A 13,393-nucleotide genomic window follows, 5' to 3' on the forward strand; every position below is an offset into this window, starting at 1 on the left:
GATTCCTTCAAAGCCCTCAGGCACAGTGGGAAACATGAGCTGCATTCCACTGAAAGTTAATCTCCAAGTCTGAGGCTCAGGGACAAACTCAAGACATGCGTGACAAGAGCGGCAGAGACAGTTCAGGAACCCCTGCTCTGCACCTGCTTCTCATCAATGGCCCCATCAGTTCTCTCTGGCGAGCCGCACATGGGTGGCATGCTCATGGGCTTATGCTAGAGACAGAAAATAGCAAGGCCAAGGCCCATTGCTTTCAGAACCTCAGTCTATGTTTCAGACTGGGGTTTACGAAGATGCTGCTCTCCATGAACAACTGTAAACCCCAGATTACATGCAGAGGTTTATTCAAATAAGTCAGTCACAACTTTGCAGGTTTAGAAGTGAGAAGGCACACATAATCTGGATATAACGGATTGAGGAAACACTAAATATACAGCTAAGACCTAAGCCAAGCTCCTATCATTACCTACTGACATTTGTAGGAAACAGCTACTATTCTAACTGCTTGATTAGTTGTCTCATTGAGTCTATATATCTTGAGCTGGGCACTACTCATGAGCAAATGAGATTCACAGAAATTAAGGAAGCTGCTGAGCATTACACAGCTAGTAAATGGTGAAAAGGGAACTGAAATCTAGGTCTCAGAGTTCACACTCTTTACTTTCGCACAGTACGGAGACTGGGGCTGTAGCTACAATTCTGCCACAGTAACAACAGTAGGTGCTGAGGGCCCAGGCTGTCAGCTCTATACCCATAATGCCACTGTGCTATCACAACTCCCTTCCCTCCACCTGCGGAAGCAGCAGTGATGGCAGGGAAGCTGGGTAACTTGTCATGGTCAGAAACTGACCAATTACAGAGCTGTCATCTGAAACCGAGTGTGACTGTCCTCGAGTCTCCCTTTCATACTCAGCCCTTCCTTTCACTTACAAGCCAGCTACTGGAAATGCAAAGGCTGCATTTTCATCGGGTGGAGCTCAGGGCCAGGCGGGAAAGAGAAGGAATCAAGTAATAAACTAGCTAGTATACTGGCCAGGCTGCTTTTTCTGGATCTCCAGTATTATTTAAAAGTGTGCTTGACTGCAAAAATCCTAGGGCAAAGGACACTGAAATTTCTTTTTTTTTAAAAACAATATTAATTTTCTTTTTAATTGTGTCTCAGCGTATGTGTCTGTGCGTGTGAGTGCACAGAAACCAGAAGAAGGTGTCAGCTCTCTGGAGCTAGAGGTGCTGGGTGTGAACCTCCCGAGATAGGTGCTGGAAACTAAACAGTAAGAACTCTCAACATCAGAGCCATCTCCCCAGCCTCAGGACACAGACATTTCTAAGGTCTCACTACATATCGCTTTCATAATTTCCAACTAATAGCAGTGCACATAAGTGTTTCCCTCATGCTAATTTAATAGTTATGCTTTAATCTTAATTATATTGATAAGAGAAAATGGTATTACAAACACTTATTTTACTTTCTTATTATCTGCGAGGCTGAAAAAGCTTTTCATTCTGTTTGCCTCTTGCATTATTTTTTTAAAGCGAGAAACATATATTGTTCTTTGTGCAATTATCTGCTGAGTCTATTTTTCTAAATGGATTACATATTCCTTTTCTTTTCTTTTTTGTTTTTGAGACACAGTCTCACTATGCAGCACTGGCTGGCCTGGAACTCCCAGAACTTTGCCTGCCTTCCAAGAGATTATATATTAAGATATAACCTTTACCTTTTTTTTGCAAATAATTTATTAACTTTGAAGTCACCATAGTCCATAGATGCCCTCGTATTTTCTTTCTTTGATTCTAAATTTAGAAGTCTTTTCTAGTCAACACATTTAACACATCCAAAATTATTATTTCATTATAATTAAAATTACTGTATACATCCAATTAATTTAAATTAAAACTAAAATACAAACTGCTGCCCCTACTAAATGCATAGTAGAATGTGGAAAAATTCCTTCTCCACTTACAGATCTCTGCGTGCAGACATACTTCTGTCGATGCCAGCCTCCTTACACTGATAGCTTCTGTACGCCCAAGTCAACCACTGTTCAATAACATTCCCTAGCTAGTTGCCAGCTTGACACAAGCTAGAGTCATCAGAGAGGAGGGAGCTTCAACTGAGAAAACGCCTCCATAAGATCAGGCTGTAGGGCATTTTCTAATTACTTATTGATGGAGGCGGGCCCAGCTTACTGTAGGCGATGCCATCCCTGGGCTGGTGGTCCTGGGTTCTATAAGAAAGCAGGCTGAGAAGCCATGAGCTGTATTTTGTACCCTGAGTTTTTGACTCAGCCACATCACCCAATCATGAGCACTGTGAACAGAAGTGGCTCTGTAACTACTGAGTGAGCTTTATGAGACATTTCGAGTTTCTGCCCCCCAAGCCTGAGAGCATCAGCTAACTGCCTTCTTTAGCCTGCCTGACAAAGAAACACAAGGGAATGAAGCTGTCACAGCTGCCCTGCATTTTCGCATTCCCAGTCCAGCCACTGCCACATGAGACAGAAGTGCCCAACCACCCTCATCAGGGTCAGCTCGCTGTCCAACAACCTACAAACATGTCAGAAAGATATTCTCATGTTGCCTGCCACTGACATACTGGAGTTATTTTTACATAACAGCTGAGGTTTTTTTGTTTTTGTTTTTGCAGTTGTTGCTTTTTTATTTTTTTTTTCAGGACAGGGTTTCTCTGTGTAGCCTTGGCTGCCCTGGAACTCACTCTGTAGACCAGGCTGGCCTCGAACTCACAGAGATCCGCCTGCCTCTGACTCCCAAGTGCTGGGATTAAAGGTACAACCCGGCAGTTTCAGATGCCCTTTGGGTCCACGATGTACCAAACCAAGTACACTTCCTGGATTCTACTATGGTACAGGTTGGCTTTCTGCACCTTCCAGTGCATCATAAAGGGCCTGGAAATGTCCAGTAACGTTTGCTATCTGGATGTCATCTAGTCCAAAGACTCACTCATGATGACGAGCAAAGGCTTTTGGAGAATGAGAATGAAGACTGAAAGCTCAGTAAAACAAATAGCACAGGAATACTGACCATCACCACTCGACTTGTAAACATAAACCTTGGTTACGCGTATAACAAGCTAGGATTATAAATAAATAAATGCTACACATATTTTGCTTAAGAAGTATTCACTTTTTAAATGCTTATTAAGATGACAGATGCTAAGTTGTGAGTTTGCAACTGTAAAGACATATGCTCAATTTCTTTATAAAGATATTTTACTACCCATACTTTTGGATGCCAAGCTAGAGAGACAGATGAAAAGAAGAGACTTAGTTTGTCCCCATGTAAAGTTATCTCAGTCATGTTAACTTAGCTTCTCATTTAACCTAGGGACAATCTCAAGGTCATCTATTTTAGTTATGTGAAGTGCTTATTACATGCACAGCTCCAGTCTGGTTAACCAGGCAACTCAAGGTCCACCCTAGACAGAGTCTAGCAAGATGATCATGACATCGGCTAGACAATGCGGGTTTCTGACTTGTGGGAATGTAAGCTGGGAGAGAGGGCATGGACTTTGGCAGGAGAGAGTGAGATGAGGACATATCCAGACAGCAGAGACAGAGGGCAAAACTAGCGTGGGCGTTATGCTAAGAACAGTTAGCCACCTGTGATAAAGACAGGAACAAAGCGGATCAAAAGCACCTCTACTCTTCTAAAGGCAGACATGCACTTGCACTGACAAGTTCTCATGGCAAAATGTACATGTATACTTTAGTCCATTCTTCAAGCTAGAGTCAGGCTAGGTCTGCTAGATGCAGACTACTCCTATTCAAAGCAAACAGACAAGTTATAACAGTGTTTACATAATCCATTTCTCCCAATATCATTCACTGGAAAGTTAATTTTCTGGCAACACCTTTAAAGACATTCTTAAATATGCACCCACATTAAAAACCTGTTTTATATTTCCTTATCTGTCTGTGTGTGGGTATGCGTGGGCATGAGCGTGCCATGGCACTCGCGTACATCAGGGGACGACTTGTGGTAGTTGGTTCTCTCTTTCTAACATGTGGACCCCAAGGATGGAACTCAGGTCCTCGGGCTTGGCAGCAAGTACCCTGACCCGCTGAGCTATCACTGGCCCAACACATTCACACACAATTTTTTTAAATGTGTATTCCAATATTTTTCACAAAGAAGAAAACCAAAGAATCCTTCTTAACCATCCTCACCTTCTGTTGAAATCAACCTGGATGGAATGATCAATTACAAGGTCAGCGGGACAGACAGGGTTTATTTTCTCTGGATTTCCTCCCAACTTCTTCACAGCATCACGCATAGCTGCAAAATCAACTACAGCTGGCACGCCCCTAGGGATAGAAAGAAGTAAGCAGAAAACAGCCATAAATGCATGTGACTGGGTTTTGCAGGTTTGCCAATGTTAATACCGACAAGGGACCATCTCATCAGAGAGGCTAGCAATAGGTGACTTAGAAAAGTGTAAGTTTCTAAGCATATTTCCTTGAGCAGAAAGCATGCAGGTGCTAAGTGGTGTGACTGTGTAGAATCTCCTTGTAGAACTCCACCAGGAAATTAACTGGAATACAAAAACACTACGGTAAATCCAGGATGTTTATTTTATGCTCAAGAACCCTGACCAGAGTGGCTGCTTCCCAGACCACCCCTGCAACTGTAGACCAAACTTGGAGTGGATATATACCTTGGAATAAGACTAATCAAAGTGGTGAAAGGTCTCTATAAAGAAACATCAAGACGCCAAAGAAAGAACCTGAAGACACTAAGATGGGCACACTTTCATACTCATGGATTGGCAGAATCAACTTTGTTGTAGATATTACCAAATCATCTACAGGTTCAATGCAATCCTCACCGAATTTTTAATGCATTCTTTACAGAAATAGAAGAATACAATAAAAAATCCACATGGTCACATAAAGACCTCAGGCTGCCAAAGCAAACCCCCTGTGTCTTAGCTTCTTTTCTCATTGCTGTTATAAGTTATTGACAAATGTCACTTATTCAGGGAGAAAGGGCTTACTGTAACCCATGGTTCCCTTGTCTATGGAATGGTCCTACCCACAATTAAGATAGGTCTTCCCTGTCGTCATCATCAATTAATATGATCAAGAAAACCCATCACAGCCATTCTCAGAGACCTATGTCCCAGGTGATTCTAGGTTCTTTAAAGCTGACAACACTAAGCACCACACTGAGCAAAAAGAGTAATGCTGCAGTGCAAAGGAGACTTTCTCCATTTAGTCCCCACACCACTGGAGGTCTCATCAGACTTGACTTCAAGTTATACTGCAGGGCGATGGCAACAACCCTGCCCCCCAAACGACATGTAGATCAATAAAATAGAATGGGAATCCAGATATAAACTCACAAAGTACTGCCTCCCAGTTTGGGAAAATGACACTTTACATTGGAGAAAAGACAAACAATATTTGGAAAACTGGCTATCTACATGCAAAAGAAACTAGAACACGATATCTCACTTTGCACAAACACCAACTCCAAATGGATCAAGACCTAATGTAAGACCTCAAACTCTGACACTGTTAGAAGAAAAGTGGGGAAAACACTTTAAGATGTAAGTGTGGGCAAGGCATGTCTCAATAGGATTCCAGTTGACAAATGAGAGCTCATAAAATGAATAGGCTTCTGCACACTAATGGAAACAGTTTATCAAGTCAAGAGGCAGCTTACACAATGGGAGAAAAGCTTTGCTAGCAATACAGCTGAAAAAAACCTAACATCTGGACTGTACAAAGGTCTCAAAAACTAAACAAGCAAACAACCCAATCAATAAAAAGAACAATGAAACAAAAGACAGTTCTTAAAAGATGAAATATAAATGACTAATAAGCACACTAAAATGTTTAATTTCTCACTAGTCACCAAAGAAAAGCAAATTAAAATTACATCGGGATTCTATTTCACTCCAGTCAGAATGGAAGTCATTAAGAAAAAAAAATCAACATATATGAGGACATGGACAAAGGGGAACTGTAGACACCATGGTGGGAATGTAAATGAGTACATCCACAATGGTATCAGTACAGGGGGTTCTTTAAGAACTCAATGATTTTTAGATGTTCCGTATAACTCAGGCATGCCCTTCTGGTATTTATGCAAAAGCTCCAAGTCAGCACGTCATAGAGACACTGCACTTCAGTGTCCACTGCAGCCCTGTCTCTAAGTTAAGCAATCAGCTAGGTATCTATGAAAGAGCAGTGGATACAAACAGTATCACACCACACATAGTATGAAGGCTTTTAGCCTTAAAGAACAAAATTAAATCATGTGCAGGAAAATGAATGCTACTGAGATGAGAGGTACACACAGGCGTAAAACCAGTGTTTGCAAAATTTTATATATATGTGTGCGTGCATGCGTGCGTGCGTGTGTGTGTGTGTGTGCGTGCGTGTGTGTGTGTGTGTGATTTTCTTCTACATAAAGAAACTGGGTCTACCAAGGGAATGGGAGGATATGTCTGAGCAATTGTGCCATAACTGGCAGCATGAATTCCAGGCGCAGCAGGCTGTGAGCTGAGGCTGGCAAGCAGAGCCTCACGGAGCGCCTCCCGGAGCACCTCGCGGAGCACCTCCCGGAGAACCTCGCGGAGCACCTCACGGAGCACCTCACGAGCACCTCTCCTCTCCTCTGACAGTGCAACTGTGCCCAGGCACAGAAGCCTGCAACAGGCACGGAACACTCCACAGAGCGCTCCTGCATGCTATCTTCTACCCACCCCAGCAGGGACAACAGTTTTGTTGAAGTAAAACCCTTCCTGCGAGGCTGACGAGGGAGGTGGGACAGAGCAGTGAGAGGCTCACGTAAAGTCTTGCAGGATGACACGGGCTGGTTTAAACGGCACTTCTATGTTCTTATGCTGCATGACATTCCAGTTCAGGATATTTTCAATGTCATTTTTCTTCACCAGAAACTCATCGCAGTTTCGAATGGCTGCCTCCAGGAGGACTCTGATAGAAAATGGTAGGCGTCCTAGGAGAAAAGGTAGAAAACATTAAAAACAAACTGCAGGGCACCTGTTGTTCAGAGTTCCTTTGATAAACTTGATACAAGACATTGTATTATTCTTCCAGCAAGGAAAGAGGGTAAAGTGATTGGTAAGTTTAAAATGTATATATGGTGAAAACTACATACAGAACATGGATTTAAGAGACATCAGTAATTGAAAACACTCAAGGAATGGGCTAAAACAATTAGTTTATTTATTTATGTTAAATGGTTGCTTATTTTGAATTTAGTAACAGAAAGAAAAGTTCCCATTAAGTCACCACAGTTCACCATCAGTCTAGACTCTCACTGTGTGGTATTTGGCAAGCAATATGAATTTTTATAGATATACAGAATAATATTTCTTAAGAAACTAATACTCAAGAAATGAGAAAATGACCCATTTACAATTAAACACCCTAAACACAATGTAGCATGGCCACTGTATATAACCAATAATTCGTTAAAAAGAAATCTATTTTATTTACAAAACCAAAAGTCTATCTTGAAATACATGAAAATTACTACCACGAACTAGAAAAGATAATAAGATGCTTATTTGGAAAAGTACGTGTGTGCGCGTGTGTGTGCGTGTGCGTGTGTGTGCGTGATCTACATTCATTCATTGTCTTCTATGAGCTTTTCCAATCCCCCCAAGGCAAATCAGTTGCATAATCAATTACACAAACATGAAACCAGTTGCTAACAGAGCAATTACATCATAGGGTGATGTACTCACCATATCTTGAGTCGTCCAATTTATTCAAATTGAAAAATCTCTTTCCTGGTTGTGCAGGGTCCAAGGGCTCAGCAAGATGTTCAAATGGGTTCTTCATGATTATTGATGGTCACGTGTCCCTGAGGAACAAAATAATTGGGAGGGGTTAGGTGGAGAATAAATATGTCCAAAACACTTCATAAAATTCTCATGACTTAAAAAAATAAATCTTAAAATAGAAGATAATTTTATTTTGGAAGCTAGGCTCTTTGTAGAAATTATGGAACACATTTACATAAAAAATCAATTATTAACTTTTCAAAATAGAAGGTGGAATGGGACTTAAATCAACATTAGAATGACAGTCCATCTGGAGATCCCCCATGGAGGGCCTTACCCTCCCAGGGGAGCTGGGGAGGCTGGTGGGGGGCGGGGGGGAGGAAGGGAGGGAGAGAGAGCTGGGATTGACATGTGAAGCAAGCTTGTTACTAATTTAAATAGAAAAAAGATTTAAAAAAAAAAAAGAATGACAGTCTCAACAAAACTCGTTTCTTGTGAAGCTACCACGTCTGAAAGCCAGAATTTGCTTTTCAAACAGCAAGCAGCTGTTTCTTCTAACAGTCTTCCACAAACTTTACATAGGAAAGGAGGAAACCAAGATGTATCTCACAGAGAGTCTGGGCTGTATGAACAGACCTGGAATCTGGACTCATCTTGTAGCAGTCTCCAGAAGGCCACGAGGTGAGTTTATGCATTTGTATCAATCTACTGATCTTTCTGCCTCTGCCTCAGCACAGCCACTACAACTGTGGGACTATATATATATATATATCAATTGTGGAAGTAGGGACCGAGAGCCTGTTTTCTGAAACTGTTCTATGTGTTTCAATTTTTAAAATCTCTGCAGCACTTTCAATAATCTTGAATACTACAGTAAGAAGTCTTCCTGCTTTGTCTTGGCATCTGATGGTGACCCCTCTCTTGTCCCCCCCTTTTTCTTTGGGGCTTCGGATCAGGCTCCAACCCCTACATAAGTTCGCAGGGGACCAGCTACCCCAGCTCAGGAAGACACTATTCCTAGGTCACCACACATATAAATGGTGCTTTCATTTAACAACACAAATGACAGCAAAACACACAGTGGTGGGTCTCACCCTTCAATCCATCATTTTCCAATATTTTTATTTACTTTTATTTTATGTGTATGAATGTTTGCCTGCATGTATAAATATATGTTCACCGTGTGTGTGTGTGTGTGTGTGTGTGTTGTGCCAGAGCGGGTGTCTGATCCCCTGTAATTGGAGTTAAGGCCAGCGGTGAGCTGCCATGTGGGTGCTGGGAACCATATCTGGATCCTCTGCAAGAACAGCAAGTACTGTTAACCTGTAAGCCAGTCCCTCTCCGATATCAATTTAAATATAAAAATGCTTAGCATTTCCCCTGCTTAATCTCAGGGTTTCTATGAGTAAATATTGTTTATAGAGTGATCAATGTGCCAGGATGACATTACTGCATAGGATAAATAGGGCAGGCACCAAGCTGAGTGTCCCTAGCTTCTCAACAGTGGGTGCAGCTCAGTATGGGGTCCTATAACTACACGTGGGGGTCAGGAAAATATTAATGCAACCACCAAACAAGGAATCAAAATCAAATTTGCAATGACTCTGAGGTGTTTCTGGCAGTCTTCGCCCATGCTGCCTTGAGGGACTTCTCTGCAGCCTTGGCTCTGAACACACGTGTGTACACTGCACCGCGTATGTCATTACATCATGCAACACCAACCAATGTGCCAGTACCTCAGCTCAGGTTCAAGATTACTGTATATTATGACCTGCAGACAAAGTTTTCTGTTCTTACTGAAACATAAGTGATTTAATTACGGAAAACAAAGACTTCATTTTTTCTACTTTCATTCTTGTATCAAATTAGTATATCTTTGGGTTGTATTAAAATGTTTGATTTTAAAAAGTGCAATTTGATTGCTAACTTGAGTTTCATTAAAAACAACCATTAAGTGACTTTTGGATTGGGATTTTTAGAGTTTCTTATGTGTTTACCATTTTATACTCTTCATTCATGTGAAGCAGTGTTTTCAGCATCAATGGTTACAAAATCAGAACACAATGAACTCTAAATTCTGCAGTTTCAAGTATTCAGCTAAGATTTAATTCTTCATATAAAACAAAACAGAGTATCTACCCCATTGCTTCTTTAACAGATACCAAAAATTTATATACATACACATATATGTATATATATAATTATAATTAATACACATAACATCAAAGATTTGTTTTAAAGTACATTTCTTTATGCTTTGGTAAGAGTTTGGAGTCTATGCCTTTTTCTACACCTATACTCGAGAGGTCATGTAAAAAAATCCCCCAAGCAAAAAGGGACCTGGAGGTAGCGATGTGTAAAGAGCCCCTTGTTCTGCCTTCTGCAGTCCTGGAGAGGGCGCCAGCAGTGGAACACATCGTCATTCCCATTTCACAAATGCAGGAAAAGATGGCGCAACATATCCATCATTGGAAGAGGCAGAGTGAGGTTTGAACTCAGGCTGTTTCCATTGCCCACTGCATTTATGGGGGTGAGGACTCCTGCTGTGACGGTGACGCTGGCATGACTGGGCTACCCACCTGCTCCTAGCTGAGGACAGCCATCAGGAATCTGAGGACAAGCTCAGTGTTGAATGATGGAGGTACTCTTTCCTCTGGCACCCACTCTGAGCGTGTTTTATTACATGTCCCTGCCCATCTTTACTGAGCCACAGGTCAAAAACCAATAGTAACTGTTACAGCAACTAAAAACTGGTTTTGCTTAGAAGTTGGGAAATAATCCCTCTCCATAAACCTGGAGGACTCAAGAATCCAGGGGCACTCCAAGGCTACACCCACATTAACACTCTTGGTGCAAACCTACTCACAGGAGGCCTCAGTGATTTGGTAATTCCTGGAGAAATCCCCAAATGACCGCATTTCAACGAGGAAGGAGGGAGAAGACCTTTGGCTTGGGAATAGGTCCAGATCTAGCACAGACTCTAGGCATGGCCAATGCTTTTTAAGTCAGCCCCTCTCCCTGGTCAAACTCTAACCCATTCCTAATCCTCAAGCATTGCCATACTCTCACAAGCTCCAAAACTGCCCCAAGATCTGCAGCTTTGTCCAGGAAGCCCAGCAGCTACCTAGGGGGCCCTACAACTTTCAAGCAAAGCAGGCCCCGGCTTTCTTCTCTGTGCTCGTTCCCCGTTCCCCCATGGCTTTGTTCCAGTCTCTTTTCTGTTTTATCTAGCTAATCTGCATGTGGTAACTTGGTGAGCCAGGAATGAACCCAGAGTGAACTGTGGATTTGGGGGCAAGGCCAGCACATTATTTTAGTTTCTTCTGTTGGGGAAGTGGAAAAGTCAGCACACAAGGTAGCATGTTTACATTGCTGCCTTTTCGCTTTCACAGAATAGGGTGATATTAGAGGCCAGAGGAAATGCAAACAAGTTAAAAAGGTGAAAAAGGGCTGGAGAGATGGCTCAGAGGTTAAGAGCACTGACTGCCCTTCCAGAGGTCCTGAGTTCAATTCCCAGCAACCACATGGTGGCTCACAACCATCCGTAATGAGATCTGGTGCCCTCTTCTGGTGTGTAGGCAAACACCATGCAGGTAGAACACTGTATACATAATAAATAACAGAATCTTAAAAAAAAAAAAAAGACTGGGCAATGCTATCTTTAAGAAGAAAGCTAAAGCAATCATTTGGGCCCCCCCCCCTCCTTGGAGGCTTAGCTGAATACTGGGGACTGTGGAACACTCACCTCTGGCAGTTAGTCAGTGAAGGCACTAAGAGTTCTTATACAACAGGGTTTTATGAAGGGATGCAGGGAGGCTTGCACTAAGTGGGAAGCCCTTCACTGTGCACATACTCTGAAAGTAAAGATGACTATCTGGTAGGATGGTGGTTCAAAGCTAACCTTCTGTGAAGTGAGGCTGTGTGAATCCACAGCTGACTCTGCACAGGAGAGTAGAGTGTACAATACAAACCCTGAGTTTTTAGAGGAAATCACAAAAAATAAATAAACAAACCCTAAACATCAGGTAAAAGTAGCCGGATCTGAAGTAGAAATAGAAAGAGGGAGCCATGCAGGTGAGGAGCTCTGCGTCTGGGCTCCACAGTCCTGCTGGTAGCTGCCCTGTGGCCTCAGTAGGAGACCTGTGGGGTCTAGAGCCTTCGCTTGTGCACATCCACCGTGGGTTAACCGTCCTCACACCCTAGGCAGACCTTGACTTTGGCTATTTGCACACATTGCCAAACAATGCTGCACCTTTGTACACAGAGCTTTAGCAGGCCCCTAATCCACTTAATAAATTGTTGGCTGTCAGTTTCCAGAAGTAGGACAGCTATGTGAAAGGATCTGTATGTTCCTGCCTTTGCCCAAGTGCCCAGGAAAGGTTGTATTAGTTTAATGATCCTTCTCTGGAGCAGAGAATGGAGGTGCACAAACCAGGCCAGATAACTGTTCCTACATTTCACCAAGTTGAGAGATAAAAAGCCAATCTTTACACTTCCTTAACAGCTAGTAAAGTTGTATATTCCCCATTTGTCTCTTCTCTGTATGAATTTCTTCATTTGTAAACTGCTTATCTAGACTGGGCATGGTGTTGCACACTTTTAATCCCAGCACTTGGGAGGCAGAGGCAGGTGGATCTCTGAATTTGAGGGCAGCCTGGTCTACAGAGTGAGTTGTAGGACAGTCAGCGCTATACATAGAGAAGCCCTGCCTCAAAAAAGCAAGCAAACAAACAAACAAATAAATAAATTGCTTATCTGCCAGTAAGGTCAAACTGAGTGACAAACTGAGATGGCCTCTGGTGACCAAATGTTCTCATCTCCAAGAAATGCAATCAAGACACTAATGTGGGCCAGAGTCAGTTCTGTAATTCCAGAGAGAATGGAACTGCCTTGCTCTCTAACTGGACTTGAGACCCACCTGTACGTAAATGAAGCTCTAAAATGTGTTGCACAATTGACTCTGTCTCACTGCCTACAGCAAGCTAAGAGGCTCATCAGGTTGAATGTGGGCAAAACGCCCAGCTAGGACAAGGTGCTTTGCCATGTGTGGCTCCAGACTAAACTTCCATAGTCAAGCAGCAATCTTACAAGAGGGCTGTATGAGAGCACTGCTTTAATGGAGGCCAAGCCATCACTCCTAGCCACAGTCTAGGTAGCATCAGTACCAAAGGGTGCATGCTATTTTTGTCCACCAAAGGCACATTTGTTAGGAATAGGTGATGTATCAGTTAACTGGCAATTGTCAGGGTTTAAAAAAAAATAGCAGCTGCTTCTTCTCACTCTGACTTCAGCCTCCAGATTAACTAGGCCTATGTTACATCTCACTATCAGAGTAGAATCCTGTCAAGATGCCTCATGTTTAAACAGGCCCTACATTCAACCCTGTACTTGCACCCTTGGAGGAGGAAGCAGAGAAGTAAGTGGTCCTGCATAACAGAACCCCATTAGTAGTGGGGTGAGGGCAGCGTTTGGGGTTTTTGGTTTTTGTCCGGGGGCAGTGCACCCACTTCCTGGGAGCTCCACGCTCTGTACAAGCCTGATAGTGTAGGAATCACCCCTCTGGAGTCTGAAGCACAGACAGCACCCTAGGATTGCTCACTTGGGACACCCAGAGAA

At 42.6% G+C, this 13,393-nt stretch overlaps 1 protein-coding gene across 1 annotated transcript in view; it reads right to left on the reverse strand.

Annotated features, from left to right (window-relative positions):
- Aco1 (aconitase 1) overlaps nucleotides 1–13,393 on the reverse strand; it is a 46,297-nt gene that overhangs the window by 22,963 nt on the left and 9,941 nt on the right. The window contains exons 2-4 of the mRNA XM_005078868.4: nucleotides 7,739–7,857; nucleotides 6,816–6,984; nucleotides 4,188–4,325 (exon numbers count right to left, since the gene is read on the reverse strand). Of these exons, the coding sequence (XP_005078925.2) occupies nucleotides 4,188–4,325; nucleotides 6,816–6,984; nucleotides 7,739–7,835 (404 nt within the window). The 5' untranslated portion in view covers nucleotides 7,836–7,857. The remainder of the gene's footprint in view (nucleotides 1–4,187; nucleotides 4,326–6,815; nucleotides 6,985–7,738; nucleotides 7,858–13,393) is intronic.

Source organism: Mesocricetus auratus, unplaced genomic scaffold (assembly GCF_017639785.1).
Source record: "Mesocricetus auratus isolate SY011 unplaced genomic scaffold, BCM_Maur_2.0 Super-Scaffold_6730, whole genome shotgun sequence".
In the NCBI taxonomy this organism is placed as follows: domain Eukaryota; kingdom Metazoa; phylum Chordata; class Mammalia; order Rodentia; family Cricetidae; genus Mesocricetus; species Mesocricetus auratus.